The sequence below is a fragment of the Eutrema salsugineum genome, unplaced genomic scaffold (genome assembly GCF_000478725.1).
Source record: "Eutrema salsugineum unplaced genomic scaffold, Eutsalg1_0 scaffold_5, whole genome shotgun sequence".
In the NCBI taxonomy this organism is placed as follows: Eukaryota; Viridiplantae; Streptophyta; class Magnoliopsida; order Brassicales; family Brassicaceae; genus Eutrema; species Eutrema salsugineum.
This window is the reverse complement of record NW_006256612.1, coordinates 14,645,708-14,671,315: the sequence shown is the minus strand read 5'-3', so window position 1 is coordinate 14,671,315 and position 25,608 is coordinate 14,645,708. Positions and strand designations below refer to the sequence as shown.

Here is a 25,608-nt window from a genome sequence, read left to right as displayed (position 1 = left end):
TCTCAAAACCAAAACACACAAAAACAAGAAAAAACCAAACTTCATTTTTAAAATCATGGACGTCGTGAGACCAACGGTGGAGATTCCACCGCGAAAGCTTCTTTTGTCTTCCAAGTCCTTCCCGGCGGAATCTTCCCCTCGTTCTTCGCCGCGTAAACATAACTGGAACAAGAGCAACAAGCTTACATCTGAGCATGAAGAAGACAGCTTCAACGAAGACAACAACAACAACAAGGAGGTGAAAGAGTATTGTTATGATTCGGACACAGATGATCCTTACGCAAGCGATCATTTCCGGATGTTTGAATTCAAGATCCGACGTTGCACCCGTAGCCGAAGCCACGATTGGACTGACTGTCCTTTCGCTCATCCCGGAGAGAAAGCTCGCCGTCGTGATCCTCGTCGGTTTCAATACTCCGGTGAGGTTTGTCCCGAGTTTCGTCGTGGTGGTGATTGTAGCCGTGGAGATGACTGTGAGTTTGCTCATGGTGTCTTCGAGTGTTGGCTCCATCCTATTCGTTACCGTACTGAAGCTTGTAAAGACGGTAAACACTGTAAACGAAAAGTATGTTTCTTTGCTCATTCGCCACGTCAGCTTAGGGTTCTTCCTCCGGAAAATGTTTCCGGCGGTTCAGCGTCGGCGTCTCCTGCGAAGAATCCTTGTTGTTTGTTTTGTAGCAGCTCTCCGACGAGCACTCTTTTGGGTAATTTGTCTCATCTTTCTCGATCTCCATCTCTGTCTCCACCAATGTCTCCTGCTCATAAAGCCGCTGCTTTTTCGCGGCTGAGGGATCGCGCCGCTTCTGCCGTTTCCGCTGCTGCAGCCCGTGGTTCGGTTAACTATAAAGACGTTTTAAGCGAGCTAGTGAATTCGTTGGATTCCATTAGCCTAGCGGAAGCGCTGCAGGCGAGTTCCTCTTCACCGGTTACAACGCCAGTTTCTGCGGCCGCTGCGGCGTTTGCGTCTTCCTGCGGTTTGAGCAATCAGCGTATTCATCTCCAGCAGCAACAGCAACAGAGTAGCCCTTTACAGTTTGCTCTTTCGCCTTCCACTCCAAGTTACCTAACAAACTCGCCTCGGGGAAACATTTTCGGCGATGATTTCACTCCTCGCCAGAGACAAATGAACGATTTCACGGCGGTGGTTAGGGAGAAGACTAGCTTTGATGATGGTTCTTGTGGTGACCCTGATCTTGGATGGGTGAATGATCTCTTGACTTGATAGGTTGACGGTGGAGATCTTGATCTTGGGAGTGGATCTGACTGAGAAATGTAAATTTCGGTTGAGGAGTTAAATTGCATTCATGAATCGGTGCGTACCGGTTTTGTCAATGCATGCAGAGATTGTTGTTCAAATTTGTTTTGAAAATTTTATTGTTTTACGAATTTCCACGGAAGCTAATTAGGGACGAGGTGTCTTGTGTATTGTCTTTTATTTCTTAGAATTCTATCTCTTTTTTGTTGGATCTTTTTACCAAATAATATGTTGAATCTGTAATATCTTTTGGATTCGGATTGTGCAATGTTTCACTACTTCTAATGTATATATATTTAGTCTTCTTTTGTTCAATGGATTCGGAGTACGCAATTTTTACAGTTTCTGTGTAACATTAATTTATGGGATGGATTTTGTTAATAGTAGTTTACATTACAGTACTTTTAGACGTATTAAATACAAGGTGATAGTTGATATTCACGCTTAAATTTTTGTATTTGATAATGGATGAAAGAGACATTAGAGATGATACAATTCTTGAAAATGTTCATCGCATCTTCAAGCTTTGGTATGTTTATGAATTATGATTATAGCTAGATGGGGTATATGCATAATGCATAATTCTTGTGTATTATATATCTCTCACCCTGAAACGTGTTATGTTTTGGTTTGTGCTGGTCGTCAAGAGTATATTGTTATACTGTTGCATAAAGAGATTAGATTAGACTTGATCACATCCTATTCGTATATTATATTAATTACAAAAAAAAAAAGCTGCGACAAATTCTCCGATTGTTCTTTTTTGGGCACCACACGAAAGCATTTAGTTTCTTAGGAGGCATGTGTATGTGATAGACAGATGTACACATTGAGACGTGTCCATAACATTTTATATTATATATGAGAGAATCATACACATGCATGTATGGGATCTACGATCATGTATATACTTCATTTGTGGATTGAATAGTCGTTGATATAAACATAGATTATATAGTTTTATATCAGCAACGAATGAAACACAAACATAAATGTGTATAACACATATAGTCGTGATGTATTCAGACTGTTACGAGACGTCAAATATAAATTTCGATTTGAATGTTTCTGTTTACGAAAGACAATTTCGATTTTACCGATGATGAGTAACTGAAAAAAGGGGGTTTAGATTAAAGTTTCGATTTTGGATCGGTTTGTGTTTTTGGTAACAAGTATCTTTCATTTTCACATTTTTGTTCGTTTTCCATTGGATTATTACCTTTTACTTTAATATAGTAAAATACCATTTTAATCGCTCGCTTGTGGTATTTGTTAGTGAGGGAGACTCAGACTGGGATGTGAGAATCACAGCGAGGAGATAGCGTGTGAGAGATTAAGGCGAAAATGAGAAGAGTTTGGACCGTTTGGTTATTCAACACGACGTGTCACTGTGGACGGCGAAAAGCACACGTGCCACCCACCTGACTCCAATACCTCATCGGCTCATCTCCGGTCAACACGACACACAGTGGTTAGGACTTAGTAGGTCGTCTTTAATTATTCATGTGCCATTTTTTCGTTTCATTTTTTTTTTACAAGCTATTAAAATAGAGGTGTTTTTTTTTTTAATTCACACTCTTTTTATCTCCAAGAGTCTAAAATCTACCAATAGAATGATAGTAGAAACAGCAAATCAACCCGTAGGAATAAAGATACAAGAAAAAAAACCAAAAAAAGGATAATCTTGTTAAATTCAAAATCAAGCTTGAGTAGAACAAAAACCTAAACGTCCAACGATGGAGCTAACTTAAGGTCTAGATTCAGCTTATAATCCACGGCGGAGGAAGCCTCCGACTCAACTTTCACAGCGGTTCGAAGACCGATGCTCAACCCCATTTCAATTGGCTCGTACCGGACTCGGACCAGCTCCTCTCTCAACGCAGAAGCATGCGGCAGATCTAAGCAAATTCCAGCAACCGCTTCTCCCGGAGCTAACTCGCCGGAATCATTATTCCAATTAGCATATGGTAGTCTCCCGTCGCGCGCCGTCGCAGGAAGGTTGGCATCGACCGCTTTCGTGGCAACATTCCCACCGTCGCCGTCGCCGCCGCTGAAAGTATCTCCGGCGAGAGGGAAATTTGTAGTTGCTTTGGAGCCGCGGAACGATCTGGCGGCGAAGTCGTAGGCTCTAGCGGCTTCCTCGGCCGTGTCGAAGGTCCCAAGCCAGACCCGGTTTTTCTTACAAGGGTCACGGATCTCAGCCGCGTATCTGCCCCATGGTCTCTTCCTCACTCCCCGATAATGCACCTCCTTAATCTTCTTTCCTCCGCTCACGGCGGCTTCACTCACATTCTCTTGTCCTGGAGCCATATATCCTTTTGATAAAATATCCCAACTTTTTTTACAAAAGAGAGAGAAAGAGTGTCGTTTTTTTATAGAAAATGACGTAATCTCTCTAACTAAGGATAAAGAGAGAGACGGTCAACGATGTTTGACTGAATCGTCGCTTTAGAGAGAGTAGGCTCTCAAGAGAGTTTGATGTGTGTTGTTCTTGTGATGGCTTTTATTTACGGCGGCGTGACTCTTCAAAATCGTTTCTTACTCCACGCGCGTTTAACACGCGCTTCAAATGGTTCCTCTTCTCTGCTTTTGGGCTTTTGAATGAATTTCTGGCCCTTGGGCTCTTTTTATGTTACCTGAAAGCCTACTGCTTTTTATCCGTTTCGGAAGAAACAAAAAATTGAACAAAACAACCTTAGCGTTTTCTTAATTTTGGCAGGACGGTTTAAATACCATTTTTGGAGAATCGAAACGCTAAACAAGAGGGAGTGAGCAAATCTTAACAGCGACTCTTGGTCACTCAAAACCCTAGGGTTTAAGAAAAAGCCGGCGAGTCACAGTATGTCGACGATTGTGCAGAAGCGGAAACCAGTTTTCGTCAAGGTGGATCAGCTGAAACCAGGGACCAGCGGCCATACTTTGACCGTGAAAATCGTTGAAACCAATCCCGTTAAACCGGCGATCCGTAAAACTGGTTTGTTGACTCAGCCAATTCGATCTTCTCGTCTCGCTGAGTGCCTAATCGGCGACGAGACTGGATGCATTCTTTTCACTGCTCGCAACGATCAAGGTTCGCACGGATCTATACACACACATTTTAAAAGTTTGCATTTTTCATTAGGATCATTTCTCTCTCGAAATTTCCATCATTTTTTTTGTTTTTTGCATCATTACTCTGTTTCTGAATGTTATTTGAACAGTAACGATGAAATTAGGAATTTTAGGCACGAGTTTGAACATAAAGTGGATTTTTGTCCAGATTGTTTTTGTTAAGTGACGAACCAGAGTATGTGTCTCAGGATCAGTATTGTCAAATATGTACCACTCATTACTTCTGGATGGCCACAGAAGAAATCTATGCTCAACTTCCTATATAACCTGCACTCATGTATTGTATTCGTTTTTGAACAGTTATACGGTACTAATGATATTGTTTTGGGTTTGTAAATGCAGTTGATCTTATGAAAGTTGGAGCAACAGTTATTCTGAGGAATGCAAAGATTGACATGTTCAAGGACACGATGAGAATGGCTGTAGACAAATGGGGACTCATTGAAGTCACGGATCCTGCTTCGTTTGAGGTTAATCGAGAAAACAATCTTTCTCTGGTCGAGTATGAAGTGGTACTTGTTCGATGACTGAAACTTGTGCCCCTGTCTCTGCTTCCCTCGGTTATTCTTTAGTTTCTAATGCCATTGGTTTAGATTCAGTTATGAGTTTTTTTATTCGTTGGATTAGTTTTAAGATGAGATTGTGTAATTCTGCTTTTGCACAGTTCTGAACAGTTTTTCATCTTTGCTTCCGAGCCTGTTGATTAAATTGGTATCGTCACTGGTGAAATTATGGTAATGGATTGAGCATAAGATAAACATTAAAGGGTGAAAATTTGGCGTCAACCGAACAGAAACATATTAGACATAACTCAATTTTGATATTGTATAACTTAAGTATTTGTAGTTTTCACTTTTCATAAAAAAAGACAAGTAAAATGGAGATTTCACAATTACTCCAAAAGTTTTTTTGTTTCTCAAATACAAGTCATCTTCTTTTTAAGGCTCATACTCCTCTTGACTACCTTCCAAGCTCTTGTAGTATTCCTCCATTGTTTCAAACTCATTGGGATGATCGTTTCCACGAGCACTCTCATACCCGCGAGTAGGGGTATTTTCGGAGTTCCTACCTCGTGTGTCGTAGAAGTATTTGCCATTCTCCATAAACCTCGTATCACTCATCCCTTGTCTCTCTTCTTCACTACTGTAACCTCTTCTATTATCATTATAATTGTTAGTAGTGTACGTGTATCCATTATTGTAGTTGTTATAATTATCCTTTTGCTCCTTGAGATCTTCAGAGTCTTCTTCCTCCTCGAACTCCTCCGGTAACTTGTTTTTTTCTTCCTCAAATTTAGCCATCAATTTCTCGAACTCCTCGTCTGTGGCTGTAGACGAAACCGGCCATGACTCCTTGGTTTGAGGAACCATACCGGAACCTGGCCCGAAAGCCCCGTCACCGAGTCTTCCATTGGCTTGGGCTACGCCCGGAGCGGGAGCTGGATTTAGATCTTCCTTTTTGTTGTTAGTACGATCTAAGTGAGTGAACTTGCTAAAGAAGAGCTTACCTTCTCTAGCTTCGACATTCTTGTCAATGAAGCAAAAAACAGCAACAAGGAAACAAAAAATTGACTTTATAGCAAATGAAGCCATCAAAGAAGAGAAAAGAGAGTGAGAGATTTTAGGGTTTAAGATGTATTTTGGTGTGTGAGTGAGTTTATGTATAAATAGAATTAAGATGTAGTAACATGGGTCGAGTAAACATGCGAGGATTAAGGAGGGACATTCGTCATTCGCGGGGAGTGATTTTAAATTAAAATACGAAAAGGTAAAAATAAAGTTAAGAATAGTGGGACTTGTCTCATAAATCGAAATGGAGATTTTGCATATGTTAGCTATTATTATATTTACTTGTTTGTTGGTCAAAGAAGAAAAGAACCCAAGAAAACAACTTACAATTTATTAGTTGTGTTTATACATGCCTTTTGACTTTTCTTTTCACTGTTTGGTGGTTGAGTTAGTTGAAAATGAAGATTACAATTAGATCATGTTTTGTGGTAGCAAAACTTAGATAATGTCAAAGAATATGTCTATATAACTTTAGATAAATCTCTAAAAATGTCACCTTTTATGATTTATCACAAGTTTTGATAACCATGATTATCAAACTTATATTTAGCAGAAAAAATGATTATCAAACTTAATAAATTCTTTTAATAAATTTCTGGTTTGTCATTGAATATTATTTGATAAATAGATGAGAGGGGGTTTCATGTTACAATTGAAAGTTCGTTTAGACATTAAAGAGAGAAAGCAACGACGAAGAATGGTGTGGGTCCAATTCGGAAATAAGAAAGAGTTTAGGCATTTACAGATAACTATTTAAGACTTTTGGGCCCATGGGACAATGTGTCATGAACCATTGCGTAGGGTGAAATCGAAGCTACCACACAGCTTTTGTCCCGTGATCGTCGGAAATAATTTATTTGATAGTACTTTCGACGTTTGTCGGGAAATAAATAATAAAAAAATATTTTAGCGTATTTAATAATTATGTACGTTACTCTATGGACGATATAGATTTCTTAAGATCCAACAGTTTAACAAGCCCATGTATCAGTCCGGCCCATTTTTAACATGCCCTGGCCCGTGTCATGACGCCGTTAAGTGACGGTAGTCTTATTGACTAAAAAAAGACGTATTGACTTATAACAGTTGACTTTTTTCGTTTTAATAGACTTAAACGCAGCCGCATCGTTGTCAACACGGTCTTAACAACGCAAATCTCGCAAGAAAAACTAAACCAAGAACAGACTTTGTTTCATGTTGATACATAGAGTCTTCGCTTCATGTAGTTACATCTCACTTTCGCAAAACGCACCGTTCGTAAAGCTCAACCAACACACTCTTTCTTGGATTCTTTAACCCAACCAACTCAGCTCCAAACCCGTGTTTCAGTATCTCATCTCTCAGCTTCTTCATTGTGTATTTCGAATGATCCATGCCTGTGGAAGAAGAGGCTCCAGCTCCAGAGCCCGTGCTTGTGCATTTTCTCGGGGTCATTGCAATTATAGCTTTCCCGCTCTCTTGTGAAACCGTATCTTCTTCGGTCTCTTGGGCGTAATCCGAACCAGAACAGGTTATACTTGATTCTCTTGCCACGGAGAGCTTTTCCGTAGAGTGAGACAACAGCGACAGGACCCTTAAGCTTCTGAAGAGCGCCGATGGCTTCCGGGTCCGTCTTCAACTTCCCATTCTCATCAACGTATACTAGTTGGACGGCCCGACCCGAACCCGAACCGGACTCCGCCGTTAGGTTTCTCATGAAGAACCCCAAAGCAAAGGCGTCTGTTTTCTTCCTAGTGATATTGATGAGTCACTGAGTGAAGATCCTCGCTCCGATTCCACAATGGGGGGGTTTGATCTAATTCCGATCGTCCACTGTAGAGAATAAAGTTGTGAACTTTCGGAATTGTATTTATCAAAGTCTGAAAAGATTTGAACTTGGAGAGTGGTGTTACTTACCAAAGGGTAAATGTTTTCAGGACACTGGCCGACTCGGGGTTTGTTTTTGCTTTTTTGTAATTTCTTAACCGAATTTTATAATTTTCAAAAGGATCATATAATGAGATATATGATCAAACAATTTGTTAGTTATTTTTGTTAATATTGTAAGATAACCAGTTATAATGAAATGAATATATGCTTGCAATCTTGCATATTTTTTTAGTTGCTATACTACAAAATTAAAAACTGACCTACTTAACAAAAAAAAAAAAAAAATTCCAAATGAGAGTTTTCAATTCCGAAACCATCTCCAAGTCTTTATGTGCAATTTCGATGCTTCATGGAAATCAGATGAAAAGTGAAAGCATCTCCAAGGTTTGCTGGATTCTGCAACACGGTCTCAAGGCTATCGTTGCCGCCCTTGGTTGCAGAAGGAGAAGCACTGAATTGGGCTGTAAGGGCTATTCATAAATTTGGGCTTTACTAAAGTTGCATATATATGAGATTGCAGAGATTTGGTCTTGGGCTTATTTAAGAATCGTGGCCCAATAAGTCAAGTCGCTTGAAGAGGAATTCTACGTACATTCTCTCCCTCTCGTTCCAACCTCCAACTGATTAAAATTTTTTTTTTATCAAAGATCCATAAGTGTAAGCCCATTTAGCTATACCAAAATTTTCACCCCAAAGCACCCGAGCAAGTGAGCAGCTCAAGACGATAAATGACACACATTCATATATTTTCACCTCTATCAATGTAGCAAAAATGAAAACACTAGAACTCTTTTATCTTTTCTTTTTATATCTCTCTCTCTTCATTTTCATTTTCTTATTATTTTCCTCCACTATGAATTGCTCTGCAAGTTAAGCTATAATTATTGAGCTCAAAAGCCTCCATCTTTTCTTTAGTCCCCACCACTTTCCGATCCACTCTTTATATATGCAAATATGCAATTATGCATATACGAAATTCATTTGTGCGTACGCGCATACATTTTCTAAGTACTTATTTATAAAAAAAAATAAATCAAAGACCTTTCTAAACCTAGTGAATATAGTGAATATGCATGAATCTTAACTTTTCTTCGACGAATATGCTAATTTTAATACCAATGCGTGAATCACTACATACAAACACATTGTCATTATGCTTGTAACGAAAAAAAAAAAGATTAACTAGCTAGTGGAATAGTGTAAATCACGATGAATAATCTAGAACTTTAATTAATGAAAGAAATTCGCTTTGCTAAGTTCTTATAAGTACGTTAGAAACTCCAGAGAAGAAACAGTGTTTTAGATCCAACCATTGGTAGGGGATGAGTGGCACATTGTTTGTACACCAACCCCGAGGAAATCCCGAGTTTGCCCTCCTCCTCCTGCATCCCCACTATCAACTCTTCTACGCTTCCAGGGGTAGCTCTGTAATTCATCAATCCCCGAGACGACCGTAACGCCATTTCTAGGGTTCCCGATGTCGTGAAGACCACTATTATTACTCATTAACCCGACGCTGTTTGATCCAAACAAACCGAAGAACTTGTCGCTGCCACCATCTTCTACAATCTGACTCTGATCATCGGACATTTTCGACGCAAAACTCTGGAGAAACGTTGATTGGTCGATGCATGTCGTCGTCGTCGTAGTCGGATCCGGTGAGGAAGAATTCGCGCCCATCTGAGCCGCTTTTTGAAGTAACGCAGTCGCGGACATATTCGCAACAGCCGCGTTTGCGTCTTGTGTAATTTGGTCGACGCTGCTGAAAAGGGAGGGCACCGAAAGAGAAGTAACGGCGTTTGCGTTTGTGTTTTCCTTACTCGGGACAACGATATTGATAGTATCATGGGTGATGAGGGAATCGCTCGTCGTTATGAGCTCGCCGTGCTTATTCGCGATTCCGAAGACCCAATTATTGTAATCCTCATGCGGTGAATGCGGCGGCGCGATGCGGTCGTCGATGGTCACTTGATGAGGATTGATACTTCCTCCCATCCATAAGGAGAGCGAAGAGGCAGGTTTCATGACGTCTTGTTGATGATCGAAGGTGGTGGTTGCGAGGGGGAAATGGTGATGGTGAAGTGGCGGTTGCGGTTGCGGTGGTCCGAATGGAAACGACGGTGGTGGTGGAGATGGGATAAGTGTGCCCATTAGGTAATGATAGTTGAGGTTATTACTGGTAAGACTCTTGAGATGAGAAGCTGCGTTTAGCCTAGCGGTTTCTTCTGCTAACGCGTCGCAGAACGCCCTATGTGTTATGAAGCTGTCTCTCCTGTTTTTTTTCAACATATTAAACCCACCATTTAACTATAACGATTGTCTCTATACTCCACACACAATATATACGTATATATATATATACATGCATGCATAATCTATATAAAAAATTTTAGTAACTTTACTAATTAGACAGCTAGTCATGTTTGAACGCATATTTAATGCAATTACTGATCATGAGATGAGATGTGCTTGCAACTAGGCATATTATGCATAGCAGTATAAAGATATATTAAAGACATACGTATATTATACCTGGAGAAAATTGTACCACAGTCGCATCTATACTCTCTAGTCCCACAAGTCTTGGAATGAGCCTTCCAATCGGATTGGACTGCATATCTCTTGGAGCATTTCTCACACTTCCATTTCTTCTCGCCATGTTTCCGACAAAAATGTTTCTTGATTCCGGTAAGGTCACCGAGTGCCCTTGTCGGATGATGGTGGACGCAACTCTTCTCCGGACATACATACACTCGTTTCCTTACTTCTTTACTCGTCCTCTGCTTTAGCTTCCATGGGAGGTTGTGTCCTCGCCTATGAAGCTGTAGATTCTGGTCTCTTTGGAAACCTTTTCCACATATCTCGCAGAGGAAACGATTTGTGGCCATAAGTGTCTTTGGAGATAGAGCTATCACCTCGGCTTCTGGATCTGTAGATCGAGATCGATGCCAATCAGATTCGGGATGTTAATTATGGTTCATATGAGCTAGGGATAATCAGTTTGACGCATGCATGTTTATAGATCAAGATCGAAAACAAAAAAAAATTAAGAAGATGATTTTTCTGCAAACAAAAAAAAGCTTTTTTTTCTTAACTAGGGTTTAATTTAATTAGTGATCTATGTTAAACTTAATTAACTGATTATTACCAGGATTTCCGGGGAGGTTTCTCTTCTTCTTAACAAGAGGAGGATTACAGGATTCATGTTCATGGTGATGATCAACATAATCAGTTGTTGATGAGCTTTTGACATATCTTCCACTGCTTGAGATTGTCTGATCTTCAGCTGTCATGCCTTCTTCTGGACAGAAGTTTTGTTGGGAGATATATAATAGAGATGTTTAAGATTAGAGATGGAGATTAAGATGGTAACTAATAATAAATAAAAAAAAAACTAGAATCTGAAGTAATTACGAATGAGAGGAAAACACAAAAGAGAGGTTTCTTGGTTGTATACTTTATATAGACACGCACACCCCCTACAAACATAAGTAAGCGCTTATGTGTAGTACGAATAATATTCAATAAATATATATAAGCACCTTAATCTGTAAAAACTGTGGCAGCCAATTTCATATATAATAAACTCTCATATATATATCTTCTATTTCTTACACACAGAAAGTTACTATATGTCTGCCTTTTCTATTTGGAATGATGATGATCTAATTATTTATTTTCTCTTTTTTCTTTTAACTTTTCATCTTCCGGTTAATTTCTTCTTCTTATTTTTACGCCTTATAAATTCTCTTAGTGTTATTTTTAGTGCGTTGACAAAAAAAAGTATTATTTTTCAGTACAATCATGATGTATATACTGACATTATATATTCGTTTACAGTTTAAATACTGAAAGGTTAAAAATACTTTCATTTAAATTAGGCTCGGGCGAGTTTTTGAAAAAAACGCGCGGATCACTATGTGGTGAGTAAAGATTTGCCTCTTTTGTTTTGGTTGGCACTACTACGTGTGAATGTGATCGGCCTCTTTTTCAATTTTCATAATTGAGATAATTGAGATTTAAAATTTCCGTGAATTAAGGTGGTCAAAGAAGTAACTCAGATCCAACGGAGGTGGTTAATTACATCTATCTTTGTTGAGAACAAAGCCTGCAATGCACGTGTACCCATGCACGTGCTCATGAGGTAAAATCCAACAACATACGACAAAGAAAATAAGAACCTAAATAAGCAAAAGAGAATAATCGTCTGGTCGACAGTGAAAACAAAACCCTATATGCGACTTCATACTCTCCCCGTCAAGTGCCCCCTCTATATTCGTTTTTTTCTTTCTTGCAACCCGTTTTTCCTTTTCCAGATCTTTCTAAACCAATTAACATTTCAAATTGAATTCAGACAAATTTCTTTATAGCATGCATAGCAGTCATAATACTTTTGCCATTTATAGATTTCAAATCAGATTAAAATCGCCGTAACTGAATTATTGTAATTTTTAAAAATCATTTTTATTTCTGTGAAATAAACAATTTACAAATGGTTTCTGGAGCTGAGAATGAAAGTTGGTAGATACGAGTATATGTTTCATGCTTTTCTACACAGATCTTTTTGCCGTGTTCACTTTTTTTTCTTTTTCTTTAAGAAAGTTTTGTTTTCCCAATATATCAAAGTGTTTATTCTTTCATAAAAATGTTTATTCTTAACTTAACATATGTGCGGACTATGAGTCATACATATCAAAAGTGCCATCTTAATTATTTTGTATCAGAAAAATGTTTTGTAGAATAGATTTTCTACTTGAACTACAAAATATTTATGCGTGAAACAATTTGATCATATATATACTTCTCGATCATACTTCATAGCTCTAAACTTTTTTAAATATCAAAATCTCGATCATAACAAAAGTAAACTAAATGTGCTTTTTTACCCTTTGCTGAAAAATATATTAAACAATAATGGTAATTAGTTCATTGAAAGAAATAAGAGACAGAAAACTGACAAACCGCAGGTGAATTTTTGGAAGGACGAGAGGTCGTCAGCTTGTGGGCTGACTTAATGACTAATTCTTTAGGTAATTTCCACTTTAATCATAATGTAATCATGTTTTAAGATTCCTATAAAATAAAAACATTTTTTTAATGTTTCAGTTTTGGACTTTTCTTCTTGAACTTTGGCGGCACTAGAATATTCCCCTATGTTTTCGAGACTTCATTATATATAGTATTGTTTCCTTTGTCATCAAGATTCACATACACCAGATAGGCACATAAACAAACACCGGGGTTTTCAACCATAAAGAAACGCGTTTATATGTGAGTGAATATGCGTGTATCCAAAGACGAATACTGTATATGACTTTTTATTTAATTATGCAGAGCTCCTAGCTAGATGAACTTTCTCGAAATTAAATTCATTTGAATTTGATCGATCGCGCTTATTATATGAAGGTTTTTGATGAAAAACGCTCTACATATTAGGAACGGAATAATCCGCTGCATCTATAAAGCATTTATCTCTAATGGAACACTTTCTAAATAATATAGACAAACTTTTATTGCCATCTATACTAGATATATATGTACGTACTGTATGTAGATGTATAATAGTATTAGCTTCGACTAAAAAGTCTTACCATGGATTCACATAAAACAATAGTAGCTAGAATCCATACTTATTAGTGGGAGAAAAATAAAAAAGTACCAAAATAAAAATCACAATGTTGGAGATGTTTAAGCCATGAATAAATGTGTACGCAATATATTGTATATACCTGTATTAAACGTATGTGTATATATAAATATAATGCAATAAACGACATTTCAAAGAAGACAAAGGATAGATCCATACCATAGCATAGAAACTTGGCGATATATGAAATAAAAACAAGGACATAATGGAGATATGATTAGACTTAAAGTATACATATGTCACTTAGTGGATGATAATGGCCTTCTTGTTTTTACTCGGACTTGACCAATCCAATACATTTTCGGTCAAATTTGATGATAACGACGTTCTACAAATCAAAATCGCTCTATTTCTCTCATGGATTTTTTTAATCTTTCAACCACCTTACTCTTTTCCGTAAAAATGCGATTGTTGCTTTTTTGTTGTTGTGTGTGTGCAAATTGCATTGTTGCGTAAGTATCACGATTATAATTGGAAAATATATTTTATTGATATCGAAATTAATATAGGATTTATATAATATAGATAATATTTTAGTCATAATTTACAAATTCACCTGTCTGTTTTTATCTCCCAACATATCTATCGTTTATATCTTCTCCAATTACTAAGAATATGTCTACTTCTATAAATTATATACTCATGGACATGGTAAACTTATGGGAAGAAAATGGTTACCTTCCATCTGTGCAATTAAATGCTAAAATTAAAAAGATATTTGGAAAGATTCTTTTTTCATGGGTCTTAAAAGTAATTAAAAGATAAAGTAACGCTTTCCAACCATTTTCCACAAAGTTGATTGAAACTGTCCATGAGTGCAAACCGAGAAAAAGAGAGTAATACCTAAACATAGGATCAACTGGTTGTTAATTATAATAAAACGTATTTAACCGAAAATGGTCATTGTTCTCTCTATATGACTATATGAATCTTCATTGTCAATGATTTGCACCTATATATGCAACACCAACTTCAGGAGTTTGCAATATATCTAATCGTACAAAACTCTAAAGTTTGTCTAGGTTACTTATAAACTTATTCCACTGTTATATATAGAGTCGGCAATAGGTAGAGCCGTAGAAGCTAATCAAGTTTTAGTAGCCATTATTCATTTAAAACAAGGCAATAGCTTTGTTGGTAATGGTTGTCTACCTTATTAGAGGATATTGTTTGGTTAATTGGGTTTCAAACCTTCATGTACAATTATTTGATTTGGATAATTCAATAATTATTGAAGCAACTTTCATTTTGTTGCTTGGACATATGGCACTTTCATGTTACATATATGGATAAATATTGGAAAACATTAGTTATATATCTAACATTGCTACCAAACGGTCAGATTTGACCCACCTTCATCTATAATGGTTCGTTGATGAATTCGAGCTTGTGAAAAGCATATTCAAAAGTTGGTGATAATTACTTAAAAGTGGTCTTTTTCATTATATATTATAGTAGTCACAAAATGTTATTGGCTTAATGATTGAGGGTTGGCCTCTTCAAATATGTCACGCACTTGTATCGTTTCTTAACACTTAATTTCTTTACATATATACCTGCACTATTAAAAATAAAAAATTATCACCACTCAAACGTATATAGATATACTTATGCATATGTATTAAAATTTATGATTTGACAGAATCTGCACATATATATCTGTCAAGAAATTTATTCTTAAAATAAAATTTCACTCTGACAAAAAACCGATTGTTTCGTCTACAAACAGACAGAATTTATCCAACAGACGAAACAGATTGTAATGGATGGTAGTATCTTACTCAATCGGCAAGACTATTTTGATATTGTCCTGGCTTATGCATGGCAGTATGGCACTGTAGCAGCATATGGGAGATTCCGGAGAAAGAAAAAAAAAACGTACCATTTGCAGTGTAAAAGTCGTTTATGTTACATCTTGCAGTGTGAAAGTTGTTTATCCTTGAACAATCAATCAGATATATATGAAAAATTATTTCCATGTTAACAAATGTTTGTGAAGACTTGGCCATTCTTAGCTTATATTGGGCCATATGAATTTCTTTTTAACAAAGGGCAGTAGAAACTGGACGGGCTATAAATTCTTAGCTTATATTTTGGGCCCTAATATATTTTCCAACATTACGGTCTCGCGCATGTTAATCAATTAAAATTAAGGTCGAAGATGAAGTTATTCAAATCACTGTTTTCAAGTTGGACTTCGCTTAAGAAACACACTCACTAAGAGATTCAAGGAAAACCGTCTTATCAAAAGCTTTACAAGATGGACTCGTGATGATTTGCTCGAAGAGACCTGAATCTTGGTGAACCAAAGAAGAATCCGCATATTTGATTTTGGTTACTTTCGAATTTTGGCCACGGCTTCGATACCTTTTGACTTATGATTATTTATGCATGAAATAAAGTTTCCAAGAGTTATTAATTACAAAAAAAAATGATTTTGTTATTTTCTGTGTGTTTTTGATGACCAACCCAATCACATAATTAACAATCAATTACAGATTCACATAGGCTGAAAGTTGAAACATTACAAAAAATATTAACAAATAATGTAAAAAAGGGGTAAAAAAATGGAGAGAAGACAGTAAAACAAGATATTAAGAGGATTTAAATCATATATCAAAGCCATAAAGCCCCAGCTTGTCTGAGAGTAGGCACTAAATCACCATTAATATGAGCAGCCATCAGATTTTCCAATCCTCCAAATAACTTCCCTCCTATGTACATGACTGGTAATTTCGCTTTATTAATCACGGTTTCACCCAAATCAAATATGATACTGTCGTCGTTGTTGTCTTCGTCATCAATCTCAACTACCAATGGGTTCACGCCATGTGTTAGTAGCAGCCGCTTGGCCACGTGTCCCATACAACAACCTCTCCTCGCAAACACCACCACAGCATTCTCCATCACGAGCAGGTTGCTTGATTTCTTAGTGCTTAAAGATGATGGCTTTTGTGGTGTTGATGATGATGATGATGTTAACCATGATAACGATGATGATGGTCGTTTATCTTCATTCTTTGGACGGAAAATGCTATTGCCCGGTATTGTCTTCGTCCACGATGAGTCGTATGGTCTTATTGCTTTTTGCATTATTGATGTATGAGAGAGAGAGAGAGAGAGAGAGAGAGAGAGAGAGAGAGAGAGAGAGAGAGAGAGAGAGAGAGAGAGAGAGAGAGAGAGAAATCAGAGAGAGAGAGAGACTTAGACTTTTTTGGTTGCGTTGGATTGGTGATAGATTGGATTTAAGAATTTATATAGTGAATTTCGGAGAGCATTTCGTTTTGGGGTCAACGTAAGCATGTGTAAATTGTATTCTCATAATATCCGAAGCCACGTCAGCGTATCTCAAATAAATCTCCTTTATATACTTGTGATCATTCATTTAAGTGAAAGATAAACTTCGAACTCATTGTCGGAACTCAAATGCGACATCTCATTTTTTAAAGGATAATAATAATTATTATTATTATCTTAACGTAATGTCTAAATTAAAATTTATTGTAATTTAGAAAATGTACAATTTAAATCAATGACTTGCACGATAGAGTTTAATTAAAAACAATTGATGACGACTACATAGGAAGTGGCTTACGACAACGCTGATGTCAACATATTTATTTATTTGCACTAAACCTATGTCATAATTAAATTTTGTCTTCGTAGGATTACGTTTATGGATAAATGCAAATCATTTTGATGGACCATTAGATTTTAGACCATCTCTGATACGTCATTGCGATGACTTGTTTTCTTTAAAGATAAGATATCAATTCGTATTTGATATTCTAGTTGAAATTAAAGCTAAAATTAGTTCTAGTATTTCTTCAAGAAACAAAAAAAAAAAGAATGGTGAGAATTTTGATTTACAACAATCGGATGATATAACATTTTGGCAAACTCACCAAAAAGAAGATCTTAGTTAAGCAAAACTGGTAAAAAAGAAAAAATTACTTTCTCAAAAAAAAAAACTAGTAAAAATTTATAGATCAGAACTTCTTATCTATAATTTTTTAAGCTGAAACTACGTAGAGTTATTAAAGAGCTCAATCAAAATTATATGTACATGTCATAACAGTATAGGCATATTTTTTTTTTTTTAAATCACCGAAATACCTCAACAACAAAACTTCTTTTTGAATATTTGTTACGATTTAGTTAAACTTGCAATTTAATCGAAAATACGTTAAACGAAAAATTCTCCGAAAAAGAAAAATATATAAACATACCACGAACGTCACGAACCCCACAAAAGCCTATGCGATGACGTGGCAATTTTGTGACAACCCCTTTGGTCAAAAGGAAACAGCTGAGAAGTAAGAAAAAAAACAAGAAGGTGGACCCCCACCGGAACAAAATGACATGACGTTTCCCTTAAAATTTACGAAACAGCAAGTCGTTCCTCGTCCGTTAAATTACGGCGCGTGTAATTTTGAACCATTTGTGTTACTCAAACATATTTTCAAAAATAATATATGGTCATCGATCTTTACCAGCTATATACAGTATTCTTTTTTTTGGTTCAGTACATTAAATGAAATTTTACATGACACCATCAAGAGCAGCCGTCGGTTATATACAAATTAGACATCAGAATAAGAGTTTTTACTTGGTCAAAAGCTAAATAAAATTCTGTTTTTTAATACGACGTCACCCGAAAATTTGCCGGGGTTTCGTCACCCCAAAAAACTCCTCACCGGTAAAAAGAAAGAAAAAGACGTCTGTATCATGGTGGCGCCGGCATGGCGTCATTAAATACAAAGGGTCCATGTTGCTATGCTCATACGAATCTTATAATACGTATGCATTATATTTTTTTTTTCTTTTCCCCTCTCCAATACAAATCTCTCTATAGGTGTAGCCGTGTAGATAACGTTGGCAACTAATGGAGAAAATAAAATTTGGATTGCAAGTAAACAACAAAGAACAAAACAACAACATATCAGGAAAACTAGCACATTCCTATCTAGCACTTTGAATATTTTGTAAATCCCGAAATTCAAATATCTTCGAAATATTCTATCATGAAGAAGCGAAAAAGAATTTTAATGTTCACTAAATTACATGACTAAAACCTAACTAAAAAAAAAACTAAATATGAATATGATTGTTATTAGTTTGTAATTCAGTTTCATCAATTTTCCGGGAAAACAAGAAAATATCAACAATCAGTTCCATTGAACATGACGAACTACTGACCAAAGCCAATCCGAGTCTAATTGTGTCCACTTTATTTATAGTAATTCTAGGACCTAGAACAATAACGCGGCAAAATGGTCATTTGGTCAAAACACCGTAAATGTTCTTCTCAACTTCACGAGGAAGATTTTTAGAAGAGAAACGAATGGAACTTGCTTCTTCTACTTCTTAGGGTTAAGCTCCAAGTTCATTTCTTGGAGGTTAAGCAACAGATCATTGGAGCTCAGGTACACCTTGTTAGCAGATTGTGCAATGGTCTGAGCAATCTCCCTCGCAGCTTCAATCTTTCTCAGAGTGATAAATGCCTGGTTATTTGCAATAGCTTGTCCGATAAGTTGAGCACTTTTAGCTTCTCCCTACACAAAGAATCAACAAACCTAATGCTTTAGCAGAGAAACCCCAAAACCTATATAATCTCTTGTCATTAGATTTAGAATAAAAGATCATCAACAATCTTTTACCTGCGCGCGGATAACAGCGCTTCTCTTGTCTTGCTCGGCTTTCTCCACAATGAACTTAGCCCGTTCAGCTTCCTGAGCAGCGACTTGTTTTGCCTCAATTGCTGCAGTGAACTCTTTGCCAAATGTGAGAGTCGTGATGGAGACATCATCAAGAGCAATGTCGAAGTTAGAAGCTCGCTCTGTCAGAATCTTGCGTATCTCTCTGCTCACTGCCTAGAGGAGAGTAAAAAGAAAAAACAATCCACCATTACTAACAAAAGAGCAGACAAAGCAGTAGAAACAAAAACGTTGAGATACCTACTTCTCTCTGTGTAATGAGCTGGCTTGCATTGTACTGAGCTACCACTGCTTTTAGGGTTTCATGGATGATGGAAGGAAGAACCCTTTCACTGTAATTCTCGCCGAGGGTTCGGTAAATCTGAGGCAAACGGTCACCCATGGGACGTGTAAGAACCCTGAGTCCAATTTTCACCTGTGCAACAACCACGAAAAAAATATCAGAAACACATTAACAACCTTAATAAAGAAAAAACATACTGAGACTGAGACACTAATTTTTTCTTCCATCTAAATATAATCTCCTTATGAAAGCAAGTGTAATTTGGTTTCTCGCTTCGTAGTCACAAAACTGAATCCGAAACGAAGCAAAAGAAAAAGAGAAAGATATAGAGACAGAGCATTCTCTCTATTCCTTCTTAATCCATTAACCATCCACTCACACGTCATATAAGGATCTACATGAATCATGTAATATCCTAAAAGAGCAAATGAAATTCAACCTACAACTCCATTGCCATAAATTATAAACCACATCCAAACTTAAAACCATGGTCTTAGTGCTGCATTCAAGGATCTACAGGTTCACATTCAGCAACGGAATTTAAAATAAAAAACGGCCTGTACAACGATAATAATACAGACACACAAGAAAAAAAAAAAAGACAAAAGCACAAGAAAAACGTAACGCACCATCTGAAGGTCATGACTACCGGTGGTGCTCTCCACTAGGTAAGGTCGTGCACGGACGTCATAGATTATTGGCCTTTCAAACCATGGCAACATAAAATGTGTGCCTTCTGGGTAGACCTGAGGAAACAAACACAGGAGTAGAAGTCAGCAATACTATTCATAGACTCAGATCCAAAATAACAGTTGATAGTTTGAGTACAAAACCTTTTCCTTGATACCAGTTAATCGGTTGAACATGACAGCACGATGTCCACCATCGACATTGTAGAGGCTATTAGTAATGGCATATACACCAAGCCCACCAATAACGCTGACCTTAAGCAGTGCGGAGAGAGCAGGAGATCCAGGGACGTTGGGCACTTTGTTGAAACTCATTTCTTTAGTGCTACAAAAAAATCAACATGGCAGTGAGATTACACAAGAGAATGGTGCACGGCAATTACTTCTAAAAGAACGAATCTCGAATTTAGAAGAAACAAAATCCAAGAGAGCAAACACTGCATTTGAGTTACTACGAAAATCAATGAACAAGGCATCAACGGATAGAAACACAGATTCGAGTAGATCGCATAGACGATGTACAGAGAAGCATCGGTAACAGATTTCCACTGCTATCGAGTCTTTGACCATTATCAAACAGACTCAATAACCATAGATCGTGGAATATATACAACAAGCAAGCCTTAAAAGCGAGAACAGATCCACGAGCTTTGATCATAAGACCATTCTACCTCAATTCGGACTATCAAAATGAACAACGAACAGACACTGCGTAAATTTAATCGGCACCCAAACAGAGCATAGCAGTAGACACATAAAGGAAATCGGATATAAAAATGGAGGATTCAAAGAGAGAAACACACCTTCGCTCAGCTCTGTATCACCGACGATGTTAGGGTTTAGGAAGGATCACGATCGGAGCAGCCGGCGAAGCTTAGGGTTTTAGGATTGAGAAATGATAAATCTACTCACCGACTATCTTCTACTACGTTTGGGTCGAATTACTCAGGCCCATTAATAAATATACGTTTAGGCCCATTGTCTAATTTAGTCTTATCTTTTTGTCGCATGTCGTTTAGTCAAAACTGTTTTTCTTTTGTGTGTGTGTCAGCAAGTGTTCATAATTTTTATTTTTATTTTAACTTGAGACCAGTAAGTTGTAACAGGAACAGATGCACATTATCCAAATATTATAAGAGCATCTCCAATGGTAAGTACTAATGAGAAGTTCTTATCAATTTCTTAATCATAATTTTTAGTTAATATAAAGTTTAGAATCCCTAAATTCTTTTCTCCTCCAATGGTGAGCTCTAATTAAGGGTTCTTAAAAAAAAAAGAGCATGAGATAGACCTCATTCGGAGTTGCTATATTCTTCTCACAAATTCTGTCATATTTTTGCTTCTTGTCAACAACCTTAAGACCCTGCCATGGAAGACTAGAAACAGAGGTTCATAATGTCACCTTAAAACTCAAATAAAGGCACTTAGTTGAGAATTAGTTGTATAATGTGACTTTAAAACTCTAAAAGATAGATAATAGAACACAAGGTAGAAGTGATATATGGACCATGACCACAAATATACCTGTAAGGGATGTGGCGGTTGGTGTTGGCATCAGGATATCTTTTGGCGAGTTCAAAGTCAATTACATAAACCCGATAACTGAAACGTATCATAATGTCAATCATTTTTCAACAAATTCTATGGAGAAGAGAAATTGCAGGAACAAAATTGGTTTTGATGATGTGATAATCTAACTCCTCTAAATAAACTCCTTTAAATGAGAAAGAAAGATAGAGAATGAGAATCATACTTCCTCCTTCAAGAATTCTGTAAAGCTTGGCTTCATAGAGAAGTTGGGGATGCTTCGTTTTACTCTCCTCCTGCGAAACAAAACTGATCGAATCAAGGATAATTGTTAGCTAAGAAGTACCATTTTAAAGAGCTTAAAGCTTGCCTGACTGATCAATATCAAAGTTTATCAATTCAGAGAATGTCAATTCAGAGTCAAACACGAGCAAAGAACTTGATTAAGGATTAAAAACAGAACGAATTTAAATTAAATCCCCAGAATAGCTGATGAGCTGAAACTTACGATCTTAACAGCAACGATCTCGAACGTATCAACGTGCGTAGCTGCCAAAATAGGGAACGTCAATATGCATCAATTTGAAACCAAAAAGAAAAGAAAATTGAGAAACAATAACACAGACCCAGGAAAATCTCTCCGAAAAAACCACCGCCGATCTTCCGTCCGAGCTTGTACTTGCCGCCGATGATACGTTCCATGGCAGTTCCGATCAAAACCGAATCTGGATCATGCGCATAGATGATAAAGATAATGCATACACCACCGATTTTGTCTTCCAACACTCCGACTCTCAAACCCAAACTCACGATGATGAACAGTGATATTGACCCAAATCGACGACTTTGTCCGTAAAAAGTCCGAAGCCACTCACGATCTGACACGTGTCTCTTAGAGACGGTCTCTGAAACACCTTAAATTAGAATCGGTTCTGAGCTTATAATTATATTTTTCATTTAATTTAAATACCTTTAACACTTAAGAACTTCTTAAAAACTTAGCGTTGGAGGTGGTCTAAGAATACAGTCAGTCGCTCACCGTTTTACTCCCAATACATTAATATTATAAGAAAACTTAATGTAGCATGGGTTATCATTTTATTTTAGAGAGTGTTAATTAAAATAAAACAACTAGCTCTTCAAACACATTTTTTAAACTATATTTGCACTAATCTATAATACCGGTCAGAAATAAATAATAGCGTACAAACCACCACAATGAGTTACAGTATGTGGTCCATGTCTAGTATACTCGCATGTGATGGCTAATCTTCCGGATCTGAGGGACCAAACAAAGAATTTCAAGTAATCTTTCTGCATTTAATATACAGTTTACTTAAGCGGTTAACGGCCAATTATCTTGAATCATTGATTGACTTCGAGTATTCGAATAGCTTAGTCGTTTATCAATAGTTGTGAGACTACCGTTCTTGGATCCGATTATTACGTAAATTGAAATGTGATTAAGTCGGCAAAAAAAAAAAAAGATTTTTTTTTTTCATCAGTTGCATCATTGGGTTATATATGTATCATGATGTATACACTAACATTACTAACTTATAGACAACATTACATATGAATCCCGTCAGTAAAAAATTTTGAGTATACACAGTATATCAAAATATTATATCACAAATTTGTTATTTTGGGTTGACCAACTCAAGAAAACGATTTTCTTTATGATGTTTACTGCGATATTGACAACTATAGACGAAAATTATATGCAATAGTCTCAGATTTCCATGAAATGGAATTGATATTAAATGAACAAATTTCATGTTTTATACCTCAAACCGTACGTACGATCAAATCAATAGAAACCAAAACATGGCATCGATCATAAAATTCAGAAGAGAAATTTTAAACACAAGAAAACAAGCCCAAGAACAAACCCTAGACCGACTTTCCTCTCACAGGAGCCTGACTTATCGGCCGGCGAGGCTGCCGCCTTTTTCGTGGAGTTGGAGTCATCGGAAACCCCAGAGGACGGAGATTTTGGAGCAGGAGCAACCGGCGAAAGCTTGTGCTCTCCGAACATCTCACCCGGCAACAAAACCATGTCTACTACATAAACCGCGAGAGGACGTTGTTGTCTCAACGGATTGCTGACACGTGTCTCCACATAACCGGTTGATACATTAACTTGGTTAGCTTGACCAGTGAAGTTGAGCCCGTAAACACCGTTGTCTCTGCCAGAAGCTTGAGTCCTAACCGGGTTACTCACGGAGAGGAGATCGTCCAAACTGTAGAATTTGGGGCTAACGTGGTAGAGGATGAGCTTGACTTGTTCGTCTGCGCTTAACTTGTTTAGAGTTCCAGGTTTAAGGTTTTGAAAAGCGTTGTCCGTTGGGGCGAACACGGTCATGCCTTCAGATGAGCTATTGACTTGGATGTTGACTTGGCTACCGACTTGAGTGATGTTCAAAAGATGGATGAAAGTAGTGAATTGACCACCTTTTTCGAGGATTGCTGTGAGGTTGATGGGACCAGCAGGGCCCGGAGCTGGTGCTGCTGGCTGAGCCGATGTCTCGGTTGTGAGAAGCAATGCGGCTATGATGAGGAGAGGAGCTATAGTTAGACGAGTGATATCCATTTTTTTTTGGTTTGGTTTTGTTTAGTTAACGTGTGAAGAGTGAATGGGAAAACGATATCGGATGGGAATGTTTTATATGCAAGTGAATGATTAGAGTGATGAGTTGTGACTTTGTTGGAATGAGATGGCCAAGTCAATACCAAATGTTTGAAGACAGAATAATGTCTATAGAGATCAGATTATTTATCAATTCAGGGTGCTCAATTTCCATTCGAGGAGTATATATTAGAATAGAATATATGAGGTTGGTGGATTCCGTGGGTAGAGCCCACATCACATGTAATGTGAATCGGGATCGAGTGAATAATTCGAATTTACATACAATTTTTGAATAGAAGATAAGGTTCGACAATACAACTTAAGGTGGACGTAAATCGGTGTAGAAATTTGAGGGGAAAGAAAAGGAGAAAAACGAAAAATCTTCGACAATGAGTATATAGCTACATAAATAGAGAGCTCCTATCAAGTCAACTCATTTTTAGATAAAGTTTATTCATAACATAAAAACATACTATTTGAATTAGTGTTTATATACATTTTCACTAGCTCGTACACTTTTTTGAATCAGTGTTTTTTAAGTTACTGTTTTAAAAAAACCTGTAATGGAATAGCTTAAGAGAACTTGACAGCTTAAATGGGTTATAGATAGTGTAATTAACGTAATCCACAGATACATTACATACATATGCGTGTGGATAGATACATCATACATTCAAATATATAGATGCGTATACATGTATCATGTGTGTGTATACATGTCGAAGAATATGTGTGTGTTCTGTAAAGGGAATAAATTGAGTGGACAGGCTGACTAAGTGACAGCTGGGAATTACAAGTTGGCATGTGGGAGAGTGGAAAACCCATAATTTTATCTTGCCTCATCACTAACTATTAAATATATATCATTAATTAAGAGAATAACACTAATTGTTTGATTATTATAATGTAATAACAATTATGCATTCAACATATGAAATGTTAATAATGCAAATAAACACAAAAGAAATGTTCTGTATAATTTTTTTCCTAAAGTACATGTTTGCCTCTCCTTGAAGTAAAACGGAACGCAGTTGGAGAACAAACGTAGATTAGTTCCATCCAGAGTTTCAATTGGGCCTAAATACCGGGCCTAGACATTGGTCTGCAGATGGCTTATAGTGACCTGACTAGGCCGACACATGTTGGAATGTTGAGAATGAAGGCCTGATATTTCAATATTCTAAAATATAACAAGCATGACCTTCTACATAATAATACACCAACATGCACAAAGAGTGAGTTGAGAAAGTAAAAAACTAAATTTGCAGGAAGACAGAACAGATTTAGATGGCACCTGAGAAGCATGCAGC

At 37.0% G+C, this 25,608-nt stretch overlaps 8 protein-coding genes across 11 annotated transcripts; 2 read left to right on the top strand and 6 right to left on the bottom strand.

The window, feature by feature from the left end:
- Positions 1-1,525, top strand: LOC18994487 (zinc finger CCCH domain-containing protein 2). Its single transcript, XM_006418140.2, has one exon. It carries the CDS (start codon positions 56-58, stop codon positions 1,220-1,222), a length of 1,167 nt encoding a protein of 388 aa, XP_006418203.1. The 5' UTR covers positions 1-55; the 3' UTR covers positions 1,223-1,525.
- A 1,321-nt stretch (positions 1,526-2,846) lies between these two features.
- LOC18994486 (ethylene-responsive transcription factor 10) lies at positions 2,847-3,742 on the bottom strand. The gene has a single exon (XM_006418139.2). The coding sequence runs from the start codon at positions 3,563-3,565 to the stop codon at positions 2,978-2,980; it is 588 nt and encodes a 195-aa protein (XP_006418202.1). The 5' UTR covers positions 3,566-3,742; the 3' UTR covers positions 2,847-2,977.
- Positions 3,743-3,863: 121 nt separating this feature from the next.
- On the top strand, positions 3,864-5,027 carry LOC18994485 (uncharacterized protein At4g28440). Its single transcript, XM_006418138.2, has 2 exons — positions 3,864-4,325; positions 4,709-5,027. Exons 1-2 carry the CDS (start codon positions 4,097-4,099, stop codon positions 4,891-4,893), a joined length of 414 nt encoding a protein of 137 aa, XP_006418201.1. The 5' UTR covers positions 3,864-4,096; the 3' UTR covers positions 4,894-5,027.
- A 133-nt stretch (positions 5,028-5,160) lies between these two features.
- Positions 5,161-6,026, bottom strand: LOC18994484 (protein E6). Its single transcript, XM_006418137.2, has one exon. It carries the CDS (start codon positions 5,956-5,958, stop codon positions 5,305-5,307), a length of 654 nt encoding a protein of 217 aa, XP_006418200.1. The 5' UTR covers positions 5,959-6,026; the 3' UTR covers positions 5,161-5,304.
- Positions 6,027-9,000: 2,974 nt separating this feature from the next.
- On the bottom strand, positions 9,001-11,153 carry LOC18994482 (zinc finger protein MAGPIE). Its single transcript, XM_006418135.2, has 3 exons — positions 10,952-11,153; positions 10,336-10,732; positions 9,001-10,075 (listed from the first exon to the last, which is right to left on the bottom strand). The coding sequence occupies exons 1-3, from the start codon at positions 11,094-11,096 to the stop codon at positions 9,103-9,105; spliced, it is 1,515 nt and encodes a 504-aa protein (XP_006418198.1). The 5' UTR covers positions 11,097-11,153; the 3' UTR covers positions 9,001-9,102.
- Positions 11,154-15,904: 4,751 nt separating this feature from the next.
- Positions 15,905-16,653, bottom strand: LOC18994481 (monothiol glutaredoxin-S13). Its single transcript, XM_006418134.2, has one exon. It carries the CDS (start codon positions 16,541-16,543, stop codon positions 16,067-16,069), a length of 477 nt encoding a protein of 158 aa, XP_006418197.1. The 5' UTR covers positions 16,544-16,653; the 3' UTR covers positions 15,905-16,066.
- Positions 16,654-18,550: 1,897 nt separating this feature from the next.
- On the bottom strand, positions 18,551-22,489 carry LOC18994480 (prohibitin-2, mitochondrial). 4 transcript variants are annotated; one of them, XM_024152640.1, is made up of 10 exons: positions 22,293-22,489; positions 22,175-22,215; positions 21,893-21,975; positions 21,664-21,741; positions 20,943-21,515; positions 20,284-20,464; positions 20,080-20,196; positions 19,412-19,582; positions 19,111-19,323; positions 18,551-19,005 (listed from the first exon to the last, which is right to left on the bottom strand). In XM_024152640.1, the coding sequence occupies exons 6-10, from the start codon at positions 20,452-20,454 to the stop codon at positions 18,811-18,813; spliced, it is 867 nt and encodes a 288-aa protein (XP_024008408.1). In that variant the 5' UTR covers positions 20,455-20,464; positions 20,943-21,515; positions 21,664-21,741; positions 21,893-21,975; positions 22,175-22,215; positions 22,293-22,489; the 3' UTR covers positions 18,551-18,810. The 4 variants fall into 4 exon arrangements, with proteins under 4 accessions (XP_024008408.1, XP_006418196.1, XP_024008409.1 ...); XM_006418133.2 differs by having other exon boundaries at positions 20,943-21,502; XM_024152641.1 differs by having other exon boundaries at positions 21,893-21,962.
- A 936-nt stretch (positions 22,490-23,425) lies between these two features.
- LOC18994478 (fasciclin-like arabinogalactan protein 9) lies at positions 23,426-24,418 on the bottom strand. The gene has a single exon (XM_006418131.2). The coding sequence runs from the start codon at positions 24,257-24,259 to the stop codon at positions 23,513-23,515; it is 747 nt and encodes a 248-aa protein (XP_006418194.1). The 5' UTR covers positions 24,260-24,418; the 3' UTR covers positions 23,426-23,512.
- Positions 24,419-25,608: the final 1,190 nt, after the last annotated feature.

Coding starts and splice junctions, on each gene's coding strand:
- LOC18994487 (XM_006418140.2), top strand. CDS start 56: ATGGACGTCGTGAGACCAACGGTGGAGATTCCACCGCGAAAGCTTCTT.
- LOC18994486 (XM_006418139.2), bottom strand. CDS start 3,565: ATGGCTCCAGGACAAGAGAATGTGAGTGAAGCCGCCGTGAGCGGAGGA.
- LOC18994485 (XM_006418138.2), top strand. CDS start 4,097: ATGTCGACGATTGTGCAGAAGCGGAAACCAGTTTTCGTCAAGGTGGAT. Junction 4,326..4,708: donor CACTGCTCGCAACGATCAAG/GTTCGCACGGAT, acceptor TTGTAAATGCAG/TTGATCTTATGAAAGTTGGA.
- LOC18994484 (XM_006418137.2), bottom strand. CDS start 5,958: ATGGCTTCATTTGCTATAAAGTCAATTTTTTGTTTCCTTGTTGCTGTT.
- LOC18994482 (XM_006418135.2), bottom strand. CDS start 11,096: ATGACAGCTGAAGATCAGACAATCTCAAGCAGTGGAAGATATGTCAAA. Junction 10,733..10,951: donor AAACCTCCCCGGAAATCCTG/GTAATAATCAGT, acceptor CTCGATCTACAG/ATCCAGAAGCCGAGGTGATA. Junction 10,076..10,335: donor TGTGGTACAATTTTCTCCAG/GTATAATATACG, acceptor GAAAAAAAACAG/GAGAGACAGCTTCATAACAC.
- LOC18994481 (XM_006418134.2), bottom strand. CDS start 16,543: ATGCAAAAAGCAATAAGACCATACGACTCATCGTGGACGAAGACAATA.
- LOC18994480 (XM_024152640.1), bottom strand. CDS start 20,454: ATGAGTTTCAACAAAGTGCCCAACGTCCCTGGATCTCCTGCTCTCTCC. Junction 20,197..20,283: donor TAACTGGTATCAAGGAAAAG/GTTTTGTACTCA, acceptor TTGTTTCCTCAG/GTCTACCCAGAAGGCACACA. Junction 19,583..20,079: donor GTAGTCATGACCTTCAGATG/GTGCGTTACGTT, acceptor GTTGTTGCACAG/GTGAAAATTGGACTCAGGGT.
- LOC18994478 (XM_006418131.2), bottom strand. CDS start 24,259: ATGGATATCACTCGTCTAACTATAGCTCCTCTCCTCATCATAGCCGCA.